Here is an 18,905-nt window from a genome sequence, read left to right on the forward strand (position 1 = left end):
GTGGAGAAGCTGGAAGGCTGAGATGTTTGGGGTGAGTTTCCTCTAAGGCTGAGAGCAGAGTCTGGAGTTTCTTCCTTAACTGAATGTCTCCACTGACACATTCAGGTTTGGCCAGGGCCTCCCCATACAAGTATATGCTATCACTTAGAATTTCTTCTGAATTCAAGCTCTCTAGCTCCTTTTGATTTGGCAGTTTGCTTTTACCATTCAGCCAACTTCTGGATTCCCTGACCGCCTCATCCTTCCTGTGAATTAGGTCTGGTCAGTTTATCCAAATACATTGTGACTCACTAGACTCATTGTAATATGTCTTGTGTGAGAGCCAAAGCATCTGCCTCCTAGGGCAGGTCCTTAAGTCTGTGTCTTTCTTTTAGACATAGTAAGTCCCCTGTTCTTTAGTACAGGTTTGCTAGAGCTTAATTTTTTTCTTTAAAACACTTGTATATCTAGGCTCTAAGGCACATTTACTTTTTTCCTCAGTCTTTTTAGTTCTTCTCTCTTGTTCTTCCCTTTCCTCTAACATTATGCTCTCACCCTGTGGCCTCTGAGCCCCTCTTCAGAAGGCCCCTCACTCCCATGTGCCATATAACTGACTTCCAAAGCTGGTGAAATGTAATGCCCCCATTTTTCACATAAAAGATTTGGTTTTTAAATGTTACTGTGATGCCAACCTACTAAAACGATGCTTTATTTTGGCTGTAAGGTAAATATGTCTTTTGGCCTTTGTAAAGCTGTTGCATGTGGGGTAATTTCCCTCTGATCATCTGGTGCTCTCGAATACCTGCTGTTGCTGCTTTGTGATTTCTCCATAGCTTAAATATTAGAATAGAAATAAGGATCAGATTTCAAATCATGCTTGAGTATGCAGAAGTTTGTGAGGCCACAAGAACTCATTAATTACAAAATTAAGAAAGTAATTAATCTTTCCAGATTTGCCATGCCAATATTGGCAGTAGCCGTTAAGATAAATACCTGGTCATGACTCCAGTTGGAACTGTCTTTCTGGGGATCTGAGGCCTGCACAGAAAGCTGTGCTGTGAATCTTGACCGTCCCTGTTTCTCCTGTAATATGTGATGTGCCAAATTGAGAGTCACTTCAGCATATTAATCAATAGCATTGCTTTTGAGCTTTATAATTCATGACAGTTCACTCAGATGAAATCCCTTTTTGAATATCCTTCTTCCTATGATGTAGCCATCTTAATTTTGAGTGGAAAATATTAAGAGTAACTTCAAAGTTTGTGGGCCTCTTCCATAATGGTACATGTTGACTGACTAATCTGGAAAAGGTTAATGATAATTACTGTAAGATTCTTTTTTTATTTTTAACCTGAAATTTTTATTGGATTATTAAACTTATTTGGAGTCCTCTCCGTTTCTTTTCTCTGTAGGTTTACCCAAGAGAATGGTTCTGTTACCCGTTATGAAATTCCCAACATATCCTGTTCCCCACTACTCATTCTTTTAGCAAATGACAGAAGCTAATTCCTATTGAACAATACAGTACATACAGAATGTTAGAGAAAAAGCCTTTTTATCCTGCTTTCTTTGAACACATACTTGATCAAAATTATTTGTAAAGAACATCTTTCCTACTTTTTGATTTTAACAAATGCAAATTTAGTTCTCTAAAACTTGAAAACAAACAAACAAAAAGAAACTAGTTCTGTGAAACGGTACCTCATTTCCGGAAAATAACTTATACCAGCCCTTCTGTTCTAGGGAAATAAGTCTAGCAGTTCAAAGTTTAAGTTTTAAGAGGAGTATCAGATTATGTAAAATTAAATTCGTGAAGGATGTATAGAGTCTCAAAACACTGATCACAAATAAACCGCTTTGTTGTAACACAGAGTACTGCCTGGTTCCTGATGCAGTCACTGATGCTTAGCTGATTGATATGTATTTGCCCCAGGGCACTTTAATTCGGGCTGTAGTTATTTTTTTTAATACAATAGAGACTTTTCATTTAAACTTTAACTTTGTAAATACTGAAGTGTGTAATTAAAGCCAATAAAATATGGGTTTGAATATTGTTTTAGCTTATTATTTTTGATATGTTTTGGTATCAAATGATAAAGAATTGAAAACTAATAATAACTTAGCCCTAGAAACCCATTCATTTGTAACCAAACTGATAAAACAAAGCAAAGGCGATTGTTAGTTTGAGCCAGTCTGTTTACTTTGTAAACCCTTTGTACTCCTGCTGTACAAGGGCATCCCCATGATAAAGGTTTACTCTGTTATCTGAGCATTGCTTATTAAAATGATGGCACTACCCAGAGATGGGGAAGGAGGAATGTGATTATTTTAGTTTCCGAATTTCCAAGTTTAAAAAAATAATAAATTAATTGATCAATCACCCTCTCTTGTTCTTGTGGCCTTCTTCACTCTGTAAGATACTGTGTTCACTCCCTGGCTTTTTTCATGCAGAGAGAAGATTAGCGATTTTTCTGGGATTCTTTGAAGGGTCTCTTATCCTCTTCAATTACATCAGAATCTAAAGCAGCAACAGGGTCCCCATAAAAACTTGCTCTTCGATTGTCCCAGTTCTTGTTGAGTGCTGCTGTGAAAAGTGACAGGTTTCAGCCATGGGTCAGCATTTATTTTTTAAGACACCTGATTAAGCTGGTGAAAAATGATCAGTTGGTAACATTGTGCTGTTCTGTAAAGGGTGCAGACCTAAGTCTTCCACTTGCATTCTCACCTTGTTTGGAAGCCTATGATGTTACTAGAAGGTAATGGTTTCATTAAGGTACTCACCCCCATGAAGGCAACAGTGTGGTCCCATGTTGATATTTACAAGTTTTGCTGTGTCTTAAAAATGTCCGTTTTTAGTATGAATTAGCTTTCCTCGTCTTTCTTCATTTCTGTTTTTTGGAGCTGAACAGTACCCATCTCTGAGAATGGGCTTCACAAAATATGGCAAATTTATGTACCAGATTTCTTTGGGACCGCTAAATGAGAATGAAACAGATAGTTTAAAACAAATGTTAGTGTTACTTATCAGAAATAAAATTTTTACCCCATGCTTGTTACTTCTGCTCCTTGACCTTTTGTCTTTATTAGTGGTGGGTGATACTTTAATAAAACCTCGTCACTTGCTGGAAGTAGCTGTGAACTTACCATTCTCATCCTGTGCATTAGTGGCTAGACGTACACAAGAGGGCCCATCTCAGCTGGGAGTTTTCATGTTTCATTGATTCGTTTTGCTGACCTATGGATGAAACAGAGCCATCACTGAGAAGAAAAAGCATGGCTGGTAGTGTCCATTTTTTATTAATTAAATATTTACAAACAGTCCTCTTTGTTTTTGGAATACTATTAATTGGCAGCTGCAGCTGTATTGTTATTTGAAATTGATTGTCAAATTTGCATTCCAAGTTGGAATCTCTTTGGAGATTTCTCTTTAGAAAATTCTTTTGAAGTAGCTGACTCAGCTTCATAACTCAACCCGTCTATAATGGTGAAAATGGAGCTGTGCTGTTTTCCAACATGATGGCAGTCATTTCAAATGGTTTCTACCAAGTCTTTTTTTTGTTGTTGTTGTTGTTTGTTGGAAGTTACTAACCATGTTGTAAACCTGCCCAGTTGCTGCAAACTTTTACATTTCTCTGCTTTACTTAAAATAATTGAGCTGTCAGTCCTTTGTTAGAAGTGGTAACCATGCAAGTTCAACTGTTTAAATCTTGTAATGAATTAAGTGTCCTCCCCCTACCCCCACCCCCTTTACCCTTCCCACCCCTTCATTTTGTAATGAAAATTCCACTTACAGCTGAAAGAGCAGAGAAATATAAATGAAGCTTTTGGCTTCACCAAATTCTGTGAAATTAACATAAAGTTTTGCTTCTCTGCTCTTTTCTCCACTGTAGGTGGTTTTTTCATTGACAGCCCCTATTGCCAGCCTCTGAGCGTCGCACCATTTATTATTCACTTGGGCCCTCAAGATTTCTTCTCTGACTTCTAGAACCATCAGGTTGTCTGGCTTGAAATGGCAATTTCTATGTCTTAGTCTTAAGAGCAATGTGACCCCCTGAGGCTTTCCAGCTTTCAGACACAGCACTCTGACACCTCCTTTTGGAAAGCAGTGAATGAGCATTTTAAAGAAGAGCAATACTTTATTCAGAGCCACGGTGTCTGTTTGAAAACTTTTCCTTTGGAAACCTAGCAATATATGGATATACTTAGCCCCTCCTAGCCTAGTCTCTTGTCGGGGAGTCTACAGACCAATGTAGAACTTAGAATTAGTGTATGAGCTGTGCTATCTTCTGACAGTTTTTAAACTTTTTTAGCACAAAAACTGAATAGTTGCATTCCTGACTGCGTCAGTTAGCGCTATTATAATTCCTCAGAGATAGGGGTCCTCCTTGAAGCCATATTCTTTGCATGGGGGCTGGCACCCAGCCAGGGAGGTGGCCTGCAGCTGTGTTTCTTGAGGCTGTGGGAGCACCCCATCTCTTGTGCAAGGTAATTGGTCCAATAGATTCCCGACATACCTCATGCTGACTAGATGCAGTGCATGGTGCGGGGAAGCCAGGGCTCCTGGAGTCGTTTGTAGTCTCTCTCAAATTGTTAACCTGGGGAACAAAACCACTGATAGATTTTGCTGGTATTAGCCTTTTCTTCTTTTTAAAAATTTGGGTGAATGTTTGAAAATCATGAATCAGTCATTCACCATTATTAATTGAAGAGCTGGGAATACCTCGTTAATGTATTTTTAAAACTGGTGTTGGATCCTCTGTGTATTTCAGGTTAATACTTTTAAGCAGTTTTCAGCACGTTTATCTCACTTTATTCTCGTTCTCCTTGGACCTTCGTAGCCATATCACTTGTATAAAATAGGCTGAGATATAGTGACTGTAAGCTGTGGTCTCAGTATACAAAGGTAAGCTCTTTTATTTTCTGATTAAAGAGAAAATTAAAAATCGATGAACACAACATGCATATATGACAATCATATATGATGTATTTGATCTCTTAGGTCTTATATCACATTACTTAAAAATTTTTTATGATCTAAATGTGAAATAATTATTTTCAGCATTTTGTTTTTAATACCCTTATAAATACTTTGAGAGACATTTCACTTTTGAGTTAAGTGTGTGTATGTATATAGAAACTTAAAACGTATATGCGAATTACACACACTTACCTGTTTAAATAAAAGAATTCGGTGGTGGGAAGTGTTCACCTAAGAAGATTTTTACGTCAGGGCACTCTTGGCCAAAGTGCTGGAATTTCATAAGCAGCAAGATTGGTAACAGTGCCAGTAGGAACCATTTATATGTAGCTGTTACATAAGCTGAGGATCAAAGTGCCAATTTCTCAAGGGGAGAGACTTCTCTGAGAAATGAATATTTCTGATCTGTGTTGTATACCCTAATACAACAGCAGCAAGAAGCCATTAAAAAAAAAAAGCAATAGGAGATGAAAAACACCAAAATATTAAGGTAACTATGGAAAAATATATAATTGACTGAGTTAAGCTAAGTATTTGTAGACTCAATTATGGCAAGACTTAGAATGGTAAATACCTGGTGTGCAGAGACCAAATAGATGTAAGGCAATTCATCTGTCTTTTCCAGGTTAGGTAGATGATTTATTTCCTACCTGATTCAACCGTCATGGAGTTCATTTAAAAGATACATGAGGGTTAGGCCAAATATTTTTAAAAGGATTTGCTTCTTCATTACGTGTATTCATTCCATAAATGCATTTCATATGTGTTAGATGTTCTGTGCTAAGGTTGTACTTGATATAGATAGATAGATAGAATGAAGTTTATGTTTTATATTTGTCTCTAAGTAGTATTCTTTTTATTGCTAACTTTGAAGGTTGCTGGAACAACTTTTTTCCCATACAGAATCTGTATGTACATTGAACGTGGCTTCGGCATCTATAAAAGGTTGAGTGAGGTCTAGTTGACTAGTACCAAGTACATTCCAGTCCTGATCAAACCGCCAAGTGCCCCTTACGGGACAGGTTCTTCTCTGGGTACTAGCGAAACAGGCTCTGCCCAGTGGAAACCTTTTAAATCGGAGAGTCTCCTTGTTGGTGGAATTGGGCCTATTGTAAATATCCTAGGTTGAGAGCCAAATAATGTATTAGCAGTGTCAGAAGATAATTTACTTAGTTAATAGTTTATTTATACATTATTTAATATGGGCCCTCTGACATCACTGAAAATGGGCATCATTTGGAAATTCACTCATTTTAAATTTCCCTGGCAGTTTTGAGAGCCTGAAACCAACTCTGGTTTATGTTCATGGACCTCTATCCACGTAAGTGCAGTGAATGAAATGAATAACAAAGAGCCCAGTCCTTAAAAACCAGTTTTTATAGTGTAGCAAAGAACAAAAGTGGTTAAACACTGACCACATTTTTTGACGACAAATGAGGGAAATTTTACTCTTATAATCATTCATTATCACTTCTGTTTCTTGGGTTTCATTAATAACTGCAGTAGAGGTAAATCTTCAGTAGTGAGTTAGAGGAGGGAACTAAGGAGATCTGCCCCCTTCCCCCCAACCCCAACAGTTAGATTTCTAGCAATCTAGATCCCTAAAAATCAGGGACATTGAGAGCAGTTAAAGCTGAAAACACCCTTCTCTGTGAATGGTCTTCCTGCAACTCCCATTCAGCTTATGCCAGTGCCTCCCTGGTGGTGCTGGGATGGGGGTGGTCCTTCTGAAGTCACCCAGAACAAGAAAGGTTCTGTTGTATTCAGACTCGCACTCTGAAACCATCTGAGGCCATGCCATCCATTGACCAGAGATTCCTCAGTGTTACTTAGGAGGCCGGGAAGGGAGATGGGTGGTAAATGAATAACCTGCAGAGCCAGGAAGCTGTCCACCACTGAGGTGAGTTCAATATTGATGTGTTTCTCTCTAGCAGTTACTTACAGAGCACAGAGCTAGTACTTCTTATGTAAGTTCCTTCCTTTCCTAATAGCATCTTCCAGAAAGTCTGTTTTAAGTCAAGAATTGAAGTTGACTTAGTTGTAAGAATAGCTATCCTTTCCCACATTATCATTTTAGGTAAGAGCTAACAGTTTCCATTGATGCTTGAAGCAGTGATCTTTGGAGTTTTAAAAATAGCAACATAATGCAAATTAGGTTATGTAAGCTTTATAGCACAGCTAGAAATAGGGATTAGAAACCATGTGGGACTCTGGGCCAGAGTATATTTTTCTCCCTCCAGCAAATTCCTGTGGGGCCTGAGAATTAGATTCTGAGTTAATACACAGAGTGCTTTGAATAGTACCTGGTACAGAGTAAGTGCTCAGTAAATGCTGACCGTTCTTACCATGGTTGGCTGAGGTGACAAAATACGTGCGGGAGGCTGGGCTGTACTGGCAGGTAGTGGAGAAGCAGGTGGATGGCCTGCTCGGGGGGAGCGGCCTGGGTTCTTTAGTGTAGACAGGTTTGGGATACTCCTGGCTTTGGGAGAAGACTCCTAGCATCTTCGGGTCAGACAGGAGATACAAAGCAAACACTGGGTGAGACCTGGTGTGGGAGGCTGCTGCAGATCCGTGCTGGATGAAGATGTTCATGTTTCTCTGTGGAAGTTAATCATCGGGCAGTCTGTTGCCAGGGGTTCGTAATACTTGCTTTGCGATTTAGGTGTGCTTGGAACTTCAAAGGGGCTGAGCTTATCAGCCTGCTGTTTCTAAGTTTCCTGCCAGTGCATTAGTAAGAAAAGAGTGTGTGTTTGACTACAGCTAGCCCCAGAATCTGACATTCAGAGCTCATCATTTATTTGGCAGGTAGAAAGCAAGTTACTGTAAACCACAGAAAAGAAAGAGGAGACCAGGTGGCATGTTCAGAAGGCTGTTGACTAGGATGCTTCTCTCTTCCAGTTTGCCGCCAACACCTTGGTTAAAAAAAATCTGGGGCTTCCCTGGTGGCGCAGTGGTTGAGAGCCCGCCTGCCGATGCAGGGGACACGGGTTCGTGCCCCGGTCCGGGGAGATCCCACATGCCACAGAGCGGCTACGCCCATGAGCCATGGCCGCCGAGCCTGTGCGTCCGGAGCCTGCGCTCCGCAACGGGAGAGGCCACAACAGTGAGAGGCCCAAGTACCGCAAAAAAAAAAAGAAAAAAAAAAAAATCTGTACTTAACACCACTCGAGGCCTCCCTCTTGCCTGTTAATCTTAGAAAAAAACATACCTGTCTATCCATCCCTTTCTCTCTGTCCATCTACCCATTTATCTATCTGGACACAGTCGGGAAGTTGCTTTTCAGCAGAAAGAAAAATGAGTAGATGGTTGGTCTGAATAAAGGGTGAGCATCTTCCTGTCTCTGGCTCGCACGTGTCTACGTGGACCCCTGGAACCTCTGGAGAAAAGTGTGCAGCCGCATCCCTCTCTGCTGGTAGAGGTGAGCTGAATGGGGAATACAGATGGAGTTCTGTGATGCTCTAAGGTTATAAAAACTGTGTAGATAGGACTGTTACTTTTAAAGGCAAATAAGGTAGAATTGCATTATAGTCAAGAGGCTTTTCTTCAATCCAGGAGATATTTGTGTCAGCGATGTCCTGGCAGAAGTGACCCCATTCCTCAGCTGTAGCCATCTGGGTGGACTCCTTGCCTCAGTAAGAACACTGAGGGAAGGCCTCGGGTGTTGTTTGTTTTGCTTTGATCAGTCAGTTGTTAACACCCTTATTACTTGGTCCTTCTAAGGAGGGTCTTAGGGTCTTTCTTGGCAGAACTTTGCTATTTCTGCAAACAAACTATGCTGTCTCTGCTGGTGGGTAGTGTGGAGATTGCCACCATCTGCCCAGGCAGTTTAAGAGTCAGATTAGCATATCCTAGCTGGAGATGTGGTCCTGAGTCATCTTTTTGCTGTTTATGGCGCCCAGGAGGTAACGGGATTAGCCTGCTGCAGTGAGGGCATTCCCTTTGCGCTGCCTATAGGAGCCTAGTCTCTCTCTGCTTTGTTTCAGTTTCTCCTACCTGGATCCTTCTGTGTGGTTTGGAAGAACAGTCTATGCATTCACATGTCAGCTGAACGTCCCAGGTAGTTAACAGTGGCCCGCAGTTTAGGTCATTTTGGGCTGTGGGCAGCAGTGGATGGAAGAAAGTAGAGTGGGAGGAAAGATGCTAAAACTGGCACCTTGTGTGTGCCAGGCACTTGGACATTTTTCTTATTTCTCAGCCTTCTTGAAGGTGGTGTTATTCTTATTTTACAGATGAAAAAACTGAGGCTCAGAGTTAAGTGCTAGAGTCAAGAATGAAATCCAGCTCTGTTCAGTGCCAGAGCCTTTTTCTGCTGTACCATGCTATGTATCGGTTAAAAGTCTGGAAAGAAGGTGAAGAAGCACATCGGGGGACAGGAAGGTAGTGTGTGGGCAGTGAGGCAAGGCCGAATGGAGCCTAAAAAGGGCCTGAACACAACAAGCCAGGGGCCTCACTGTCACAGGATCTTTGGAGCTCACCGGTCAAACCTATCCCAGGCTCCTGTGCTAGAATCTAGGCTTTGACTTGAGGTCATTTTAGACCAGATATCCTGGCCTAAAATAGGGCTGTTTTCTTTTAGAGCAGTTGGAAAAGATTAACAAACTGGAAAGAGACTGGAGGGCTGAGGTGTGGCTATATAAACAGAGGAAGCTTTTGTATTTGAAGCTTGTTTTTCTGTTTGAATATCAATGAGAAATTGAAGTGTGCGTTTTCATTTAGCTAATGCTTTCTGAGTACAGGCTGTCTGGCCTGAGATTGGTGATGGGGGGGATGTCTTAAAAGATTTGAGCCAGACTCTGAAGGAGAGCTGGTGAGGCTGGGCTCATTGGGTCAAAGGAAGAGGGGTGGTCCCGGGTTGGGGTGTGAGTGCAGAGAGGTGGCCCTGGGCAAGTGTCGAGCAGAGATGGGGGTGAGGGGCAGATTGCAGTGGCCTGTTCTGCTTGCCAGGAGTGTCCCCTGGACTTGGCTTCACGGAAGGCTGTGGTCCCCTCACCAGCTCCTCGGCAGATTAGTGCTGGCCGGGTCTCTGCTTAGGGTTAGGTGGGCGTGGAGGTGGATGCAGAATCCTCTTCAGGGAAAGATATTCTTCCCTAACCCCAAGTCACCACCAGCCTTGGCAGTTGCCGTTTTTCTGAGCCGCCTGCTATAATCCTGGAGCGGAACAGGAAGAAGGGAACGTAAACCCAGGTTGTAGGAGTTGTTGAGCCGCGACTTGTGGAGGGAATGGCACCTCGTGTGCAGCGCGCCAGCAGAGCTCTCTCCGGGCCATGACTGTGCCCCCTGCCCTGATGGTCCCACTCAGAGAAGCTGCAGCGCAGGGGTGGTTGTTCCCACTGCACAGACAAGAAAATTGAAGCCAAGAGGCCTCTGCAAACCACCAGCTTATTTGTTGGTAAAACACTGTTGCTCCTGATAAGTGAGTTTTTAATCACACAGAAGAAATGGCATATTCTCCTGCTTTTAGAGTTAACAGAAGCCCTTTCTTAGGGATTAGATTGGAGCTCCACCACAACCGTGGGATCTAGAAATTTTCTCCTTTTACAGATGAGGAAATAGATAGAGGCTTAGACAAGATGACTTGCCCAAAATTACACAGCTAGGTAGTGGCCGAGCCCACCCGTTCTCCTGGCGCTGTACTCACCACTGGTGGTTGGTGTTGACAGTCTAGGCTGCTGCCTATCCTGTTTTCTAAAACCGTTTGGCAAGTTTCCTCTCCTCTTTATGAGGCATTCGTTCTACTTACCTTTCTTCCAGACTTCTGGGATGTGTCCTGTGTGGTTTGAGACAAAACACGCAGAAAGCCACCTCTTCTCCCCACCCCCGGGGGAAAAAAGAAACCAGACTTCGGGCTCATTCTTGTCTGGCTAACCTGGCTCCTGGGCAAGGTAACTGACTGGCCAGCCTTGGGCCAGGTGGCCTGTTTGTTGTTTTCTTTGCCAGCTGCACAGTTGGGTCTGTTTCCACAGATGATCTTTTTGTGCTGTAACTGAACCCTGTAATAAAACTGCAAACCAGTAACTGCCATCGGAGAGACCCCCAGGCTTTGTGTGGAGGGAAGGTATATGCTGTTGGGAGTGTGCTTTTCTACTGAGCTTCACCCACGATTTGGTCGTCAGCTGTCATGTTTCTGGCTAGGCCTGCCTTGTGTGCTCCAACCAAAGGGGTCACCCTCACAGTCGCCTTCCCAGAGCACTGGTGCCAGGGTCTCACTGGGCCCTTCCGTGATGTAGACGGTCTCAGAAGATGCTTAGCTCTCTGACATCCTTCAGGCCCTTGGAGGCTGCATTATGGGAGATATGGCGGCCACCATCCTGGAGGGGATCCCTCCTTCCACATCATCTGGAAGGTGGCACCTGAGGAACTCAGGAAAGCTGAAAGCACCTCAAGACGGGATAGGTTGAGGCTGCTGAAGGACAGACCTAGAGAGATCATGGACCTTTCCATCAGCTGTTCTAAAGGGTTGTATTTACTTGCCGTATGCGGTTCCAGAAGGGGAAAGATAGTCATGGTAAAGGCAGTTGGGCAGTTGGAGCTGAAGTGTGCCTCTCGTGAGGTGTGGTGAGAAGTAGGCCCCACGTTACCAGGAGTGCTCAGGCAGGTAGCCAGCTGTTTGGAAACTGCAGAGGAAGGTCTTCCATGGGGTGACAGTTTGCACAGAATGCTGATGTGGTTGGTGACACTGTCAAGACTGCTTCTCCCCTCCTGGGCACATGGATCTATTGGCAACATTCACTGTCACCTCCTACTACTAACCAGGCTGTGCTGGGGGAGAAGGAGCACTTGAGGAAGGTGTCAGGATTTTCAGCCTAGAAGGTGAAACCCCTGACCAAGAAGGAGCCCGGGAAGGGGGAGGGGACTGCTTGGGGCCTTGAACAGAACGAGAGCCATCTTCTGTGCTTGGGAGGAGGGCTCCCAGTCAGTCCAGGAGCGGAGCCAGGCCTGTGAAGAGACTTAAGAGCTGCGTGACTTAGAGAGTGAGAGGGGCTCCGGTAGATGTGGCCATGGCTTCCAGCTGGCTGGGAGGTCTCAAGGAGGGGCGCCTGGTTTGCGCAGAAGGGCACGGCTTCTCAGACAGCGTGGAGGTGCTTGTTAATGGGAACCTGGGAACTGGGATGGTCAGGAGGGTGAAGTAGCAGATGGCATGTGTAGTTTGGGGCCACTCCGTGAAAGGCCTTGGGCGCCGTGCCCTGCAGTGCTTACCATCTTCCAGAACGGTGAGAGAATTCTGGAGGATCAGTTTGGACAGCTGGATGGGGAAGGACCAAAGGAAGGAGTCAGAGGCTGTTGCAGGTGCCTGGCTGAAGGATGAAGGAGGCTGGCTGAGGGCGTCAGAGGCAGGAATGGCATCTCTTCATAGTCCAGGCTCCTTGCCTGGGCCCAGCAGGAGGTTATGGGGCCAGGGAACCACAGAAACGCCACGTGCAGCCGGGGAACTGGGGGCCACTGTTCAGTAGGTGCCTGGGACCAAAAGACAGGAAAGGGGGGTGGTGGCGGGGAGAGGCGTTGCAGTGTAGCAAGGTCCATCTCCATTGGCCGGGAAGCGGGGACTCGGTGGGCCCGACATTCTCATGGGTGCAGAGGCTCGGAGCCCCCTTCTTGTGCTCTCTGGGAAGCGTCTCCTTTGGCAAAGGACAGAGAGGTTTATGGGCCGGTCAGTCAGCATCTTACCCTTTCCCTGCGTTTCTGCTCTGCTGCGTTTGCCAGTCAAAGGGAGTGGCAGGTACTGGATGTTCGTTGGTACAGAGGTTTCTGCTTTTTAAAAAAAGTAATGTTTTGGCTTCTTCACCTGGGCAAGGGCTGGAGTTCATTGGATTCAACGTTTGCACAGCAGGGTCTTCAGCCGGGGGAAGGTACACACCTGCTCCACAGAGCACTATAGGGAAGGGGAAAGGCAAAATTGTAAGACTGCTGGAGAATTTGCTTTGGGCCTCAGTTTTGTGTCTGTCCTGCCACCTCTGGCTCGTTCTGCACAGGTGCGCAGGGAGACCCGAGGAGGAGTCGGGGTGGGTCTCTGCACTTCTGTGTTTCTATACCTCTGTTGGGGACGGGGGCTAAAAAGGCAGTGGTGGTTTTGAGCCTTTAGGTCAGAGTTCTGAAAGGTTAGGGTTTACTGAGAGAGACACTGATTGCATTGGCCTTTGGGGTGACAAGGTGTCTCTACCTACCAGTGGCATTCTTTGTTTAGCCCAGTGGGCCACAGAAAAATCACCTTTTTGTTGTGTCACAGTGTGGAAATCGATGGGAACGCTGCCTTAGGCCTGGTGTCGAAAAACTTTCTGGAAAGGTCCAGGGAGTAACTCTTTCAGGCTTGTGGCTCATTCGCTCTGTCACAGCTACTCAGCTCTGCCGTTCCAGCAGCACCCGCGCAGCCAGAGGCAGAGTGTAGACAGACAGGCGTGGCTGCAGGCCACACTTCGCCAATCCCTGCCTTGGACTGTGGCAGTTACTCACCCTCTGGCTTAATCATGACTGGAAGCTTCCTCCCGTCTGCTGCCTGGACCCATCTATTTTCCCACGAAGGCTTCCTGTGCATCTGTTAGGTGTGCAGCTCTTGCCCAGAAGGACCTCAGATTTTGAGTGAGAGGTGGGCCCTTTTGGGGGAGCAGGAGCTGCAGAGCGAAATACAGAACGGGGCTCAGGGAGAGAAGACCGAGGGTGAACCCGGAGAGCCTGAGGAGGGAAGGAGGGAGGGAGGGAGGCAGCTCCGGAGAGGAGGACGGCTGGGGCCCAGCCTGTGAATAAAGGGCGCTGGGGAGCCAGTGGGAGGTTGTGCTCAAGAAGGTGAAGTGATCACAGATGCACTTTGGAAAGATCCTCTGGTTGGGGAAGACCACGTTCGTGGTTACAAGTAATAGCTTTCAGTTTAGTCTGGACTCTTTCGCCCAGAGTCTGGTTACTGTTGGTACCCGAGTGGGAAGGAGAGACCTCCGAGTTGGGTAGCTTTCCTGGCCGCTGGCTATAGGGTGCCAGTGAGTGGCACAGTTTCTGACACGGCAGGGCTTTACATGGTCTGCTGCCTTCGGGCTTCTTCTCTCTCACTTTCCAGAGACAGCTTAAACGGCAAGACAAATGAAACGCTCTGTCTCGTGTCTAATTTTGGATCGGGGCCTTCCCTGGTGTATGAGGGTGAAAAATGCTAGGGATGGGCTTCCCCTCACTTCAGAATGGAGTTAACCTGGCGCAAAAGCCGCATGGAGCTGGTGCCCGTAAACCGAGGCAAGATGCACAGGCCCGAGCAGGTGCTGCTCAGGTGCATCCCAGACGCTCTAGGCCAGGACTGATGTCGCGCGGGGGGACACTGCAGACCGGACACGGCGCCTGCCCCGAGGTGCTCCGCGTGTAGTTGGAGCAAGGAAAAAACTCTATGTAGTGCTTTCTACTCTCCACAGTATTTTCCCTCAGAGATGTTTCTAGGCAGGTGAAGGGAACTGCTGTTGACTGAGCACCGTGAGGTGAGGTTCCAGGGGCGCGAGCTGCCAGCGTTCTCCCTTGACGTGGACAGAAGTCTGGAGGGGTGCTGGCTTCACGAGCCCACGAAGAGGCCTGCGCAGATGCTGTTTCCTTGAAACCCGCACGGGCCCGTAGGAGTGGGTGAGGATCACGCGCGGCGCAGAGGAGGGAAGGCACTTGCCCGAGGCCCTGCGGCGGGGCGGTGGCGGTGCTGGCCCCAGGGGGGCCCTCCCCGCACGGCTCCGGCAGCGCTGCACCGTGGACCGGTTTCGTGTGGCTGTGGATCCTCTGGGGACTGAGCCAGCAGGTGAGGGCTTTGGTGCTGCCCTGAGCCGTTAGGCAGATGTGGGCAGGGCCTCAGGCAGGTGGGTGGTGGGCTGGCTGAGGGCGCTGCTGCTGCCTGCTCTGAGGGCACGGCTTGTCATCACCGAGGTCCGGTGAGGGCTGTGGAAGGAAGAGTCGCGGAAAAGCCACAGCTCCGGGGCATGCGGGCTGCTGCCGTGGGGCTCCTCAGGCTCCGGGGGGCGGTGCTCTCAGCATGGCCGCGGGTGCGTAACTTCTCATCTCTAAGGAGTACGGCCTGGGTCTTCCAGAGGTGTTTCTGGGGTCCTGGAACGGCAAAGACAGAGGCGAGCCTGGCCCAGCCGGATGTGCCTCCAGCTGTGGTCTTTCATCGGGCAGCTCAGCCTGCGCTGCGGGCGGCTCTGGCCTCACAGGGAGGCTTGTGTCTGGGGCACCCTAGACCCTCGTGGAGCTTGAGCCTGGCCCCTGCCCCACCCTGGCCCACGACCATAAGCTACGTGCCATCTGTCTCATTTTCCTGCTTGGGGAAACAGATGATGGTCTGAAAGTTCCTTTTTTGATTCTAACCTAAATATTTCTGCTGTTCTGGGAAGACTTTTAAAAATCTTTGTTCATGAAGATGAAGCATGGATAAGGATAGGAGTTTAGATAGATGGCTAAAAAGACTGTCCTCTCCACCTGTAGCTCCTAATCAAGAAAGCTGCACCTTCAGTGCCCAGCCTCTTCCCCTGCTCCCTTCGCTCCCTTCCGGCTGGCGTGAGCTCCTCCCCTCACAGACACCCTCGGGCTTAAGCTGCGGTTAAGGTGACGTTCCTTTCCTTTCCTTGACGTGTCCGTGTCACTCTGTGAGCCTCCTGGGCTCTCCCCTCACCGGCTCCCTCGGCTGCGGCCCTGACGCCCAGGTCGTGACAATGGCCCACAGGAGGCATGGTGTGGAGTTTAGTCGGGTTCCAGAAATACCTCTTCTCTCACCTGCCAGGCCGGCAGTGCTGGTGTTTGATGCATCCCTTTCCCTGACCATGCGGTGTCTCCTGCTCAGGCCAGCCCTGTGCGGTCAGGTGGGGTTCACACTGCACCCCTACTTTGCAGAGGGGACACTGAGTGCCGCTTGTCCCCTCGTTCACTTACTGTGGTGGCTTCTCAGACAACAGGCATCCTCAAGGCTCCTGACCAGGGGCCTTACTTCCCGCATCTCCCGGGAATCAAGGGCGGCTCTGCGTGTCTTGTGAGCTGTCGCCAACCTCCACACGGACTTCCTTCCCAGGGGCTTGAGGCAGCAAAGGGAATGCTTGGTCAAGGTGGGACTCCTCCTTTGCCTCTGTCCCTCTTGATGTCTTCTAGTGAGTCATGAGCCACCTGCCTTGGGCACACTTCATTTACTTCAGCTCTTAGCAGTGTTGATCCTCTTTTCCCCAAAGTATCTATCAACTCGGGCCTCCGACTAGGGACTGTCTGGCCTATTGTGTTGAACCTCTGGTCTAAGTGGCTGGTTGGGGCCCAGTCACACCTTCAGGAAAAGGCAGGTCTCCTGAGGGAGCCCTAATCAGGGCCAGGGCACTTCCAGGGACTGTGAGGCAGGAGGGCCAGGGAAGGGGCTGGCCTGGGGCCCGGCTCTGCCTGTTAAGCCCCACGGCGCAGGCACCCGGGTCTCCCTGCCGCATAGGATTCCAGGAGCGCGGCCTCTGAGATTCGCTTCTCACCCTTTCCGAGAGCAGAACTCACTGTCTGGGAAGGAGACAGGAGGCAGCCAGTCTAGACCTGAAGCCCTGAGCCGTTCAAGAAGGGGCCTCCCTCACAAAGGAGGAAGGGGTCCTGCTCAGTCGCAGCCCTTCCTTGGCCCCAGGATGGGGCACTCAGGAGGCAAGGAGAAGGCTGCGTGTAGTGGTGGGTAGAAAACCTTTCCCGGCTTACTGCACGGTTACAGACGTGACACTGGACTCCTGGCTACATACAGCTTGCTCTCTCTCTGGTCTGGTGATGGCCAAGGTAGTTTTTAAGAAATCTATTTAAAATACCTATCTGTATCTATTTACTGTGTTTTTTCTGAATACACAAGTGTACATAGTATAATTACAGTGCAGAGTCCCTGGCAATAACTTCATGTTGGGTATTATGATAAAAAAAAAAAAAAACACTGGCGAATGCGACCACCCTGGATTGTCCTCCCTCTCTGGGGCAGTGATTACACGTAGGACTCCGAACTTTCAACCTGTGGCGTGGTTGAAGCAGCGGCCTGCACGTGTGGACTCTCACCAGTGCCTCGCCCACAGACGCCTGGCCTTCACCCAAAGGGACTCTGCACCCCGACTCCCACAGGCAGCACCCACGCTGCGGCTCCTGCGCACTGATTGTGTTGGACTCCGCCGTAGACTGACCCTCTTGTCTGGCTGCTGCAGCTTGTCTATAACGCCATGACATGTTGCATTTTCCCCATTTGGATGAATAAAAATAAAAGCTTCTGTCTTCAACAGCAATGGCCTGCACTGTTCTGTGCAGGACAGACTGACTCTGGCTTTGACTGATGAAAGGGTCAAGTGCAGAACCACTTTCCTGGCCCTGCCTCTCCAGCTCAGCACATGTGGAAGGATCTTCCCTTCATGCAGAGGGCCAGGCCTCATTCCTATTCCTGTTTGCGGTCCTTGAAACGCTGCCTCTGCTAATGGTGCCAAATGTTTACTCAACTTGAACCTTTGACCCGGGCCCCTGGTGCAGCGAGTGGTGTGAGTGCTGCCGCCTCAGCTCAGCTCAGCTCAGCTCAGCTCAGCTCAGCGTTCACCGGGTGCCCCTCACACACCTGCCTCCCTCTTAATCCTGACCCCGTCCCCAGAGCTGGCAGATATTACACATCGAGACACTAAGGCTCAAAGATAAAGGGACTTGCCTGAGGGAGTAGGGCTTGTAAATGGCAGCAGCAATTTGAAAAGGAAGCCAAAAGTCTTCCTGCTGCTCCCCCTGTGAGGCTCCTGCAGTTGACCTACCCCAGTAACTCCCAAGACTACAGTAAGGTCTCCGCCCACCCCAGGAAGAAGGACAAAGGCGGCCAGGCAGGGGGTCTTGGAGGGAGCCAGGCCAGGCCTGTCGCTGCCCTCCAGGTAAGTGGACGAAGGCACTGGGTGTGCTGTAACTCAGGGCCCCCTTCGCCCTGCATGCCGTCCCCTGGGCTTTACAACCACAGCGCACTGAGGGGAAGAAGAGCTTGGCGAGGCCGGCCCGCCGCTGCTTCCCCCCAGGGGCCCCGCTCCCGCCCTCTGGCCCGTGACTGGCACAGGGAACGGCCAGATGAGTTGAAAACGGGGTGGAGGGAGGAGCATTGCTCTCCTTGCTTGGGGGCCCTGGAAGAGAAGGCGGAGGTGGTGGTACCTGGTACAAAGCACTGACATCCCAGATCTCGTCATCACGGGCCTTTCACCTTCGCTTTCAAATCTGGGGATAACGTCACTGAACTCACAGGGGTGTTGCGACAACTGGGGGGAGAACACAGGGGAAGGGTCAGGAGCTTAACAGCAGCTCAGCAACCCGTGTGAGACTGAGATGGGCACCGAAGCCACAGCACACACAGAACTCAGGAGGGTGAAGTGACCTATCCACGTGACGCGAGCATCCAAGGTAACGGCCCGGCCTTGAACTCGGGGTTTTTGGTCCAGGTACGCTGCTTGTAGTGAAGTGCTGTGAGTTTACACCCACCTACTGCCCACGTGGTCATCTTAAAGCAGCTGCCCTGCTGGTCACTGGGCGTTAGTTAGAGATGGGGATTAACGTCCTAGCCGTGTGGTCTGGGCCAGGAACCGCTCTATGGGCCCGATTTCTTCGCCTGTAAGAGTGGGGGAAGGGCAGGGAAAGGGAGTGCTCAGTCCTCTTGTTCGGGGAGCGAGCACCTCAGCCATTCTGAGCTCACTTGTCTCATCAGCCCCCAAATGAAGCTTAGGAGAAGACCTGCATCCCAGGGTCAGAATCAGGGATCTCTCTGAGCAAGTGAAGCATACAGACAGCCTTTTAAACACCCATCAGCCAGATGAAGAAACAGGCTCTTGAGAGGCCAAACGACTCTCCTCCCCCATCACCTACCTACTCCCCCTGCATAGATGCCTTGGTTTTCAGAACTGCTGAGTCAGTTCAGAGCTGAGAGGTGTTCTGGACTAAGTTTTAGCTCCCGTGGAGTTTTCTTTCCTTCACTCCTCTCGTGGCTCACTCCTGCCCC

General features: G+C 48.3%; 1 protein-coding gene and 1 long non-coding RNA gene across 9 annotated transcripts in view; one reads left to right on the top strand and one right to left on the bottom strand.

Moving 5' to 3' along the window:
• The window catches only part of STRBP (spermatid perinuclear RNA binding protein), a 150,747-nt gene extending 133,570 nt beyond the window's left edge, over window positions 1-17,177 (top strand). For 3 of the 8 annotated variants that reach the window (XM_067040781.1, XM_059073070.2, XM_067040783.1), the window contains one exon: window positions 1,392-2,361. In XM_067040781.1, coding sequence (XP_066896882.1) covers window positions 1,392-1,468 — 77 coding nt within the window. In that variant the 3' untranslated portion in view covers window positions 1,469-2,361. Of the gene's footprint in view, window positions 1-1,391; window positions 2,362-3,869; window positions 4,883-16,886 lie in introns of those variants that run through there. The other 5 variants (XR_010841861.1, XR_010841862.1, XR_010841860.1 and 2 more) reach the window with 4 other exon arrangements.
• LOC131761903 (uncharacterized) lies at window positions 2,110-17,244 on the bottom strand. The gene is made up of 6 exons (XR_010841863.1): window positions 7,303-17,244; window positions 4,700-4,899; window positions 4,494-4,590; window positions 3,124-3,214; window positions 2,761-2,954; window positions 2,110-2,563 (listed from the first exon to the last, which is right to left on the bottom strand). It is a non-coding gene; the product is annotated as an uncharacterized lncRNA (long non-coding RNA).
• Between the last annotated feature and the right edge of the window lie 1,661 nt (window positions 17,245-18,905).

Source organism: Kogia breviceps, chromosome 8 (genome assembly GCF_026419965.1).
Source record: "Kogia breviceps isolate mKogBre1 chromosome 8, mKogBre1 haplotype 1, whole genome shotgun sequence".
NCBI classification, from domain to species: domain Eukaryota; kingdom Metazoa; phylum Chordata; class Mammalia; order Artiodactyla; family Physeteridae; genus Kogia; species Kogia breviceps.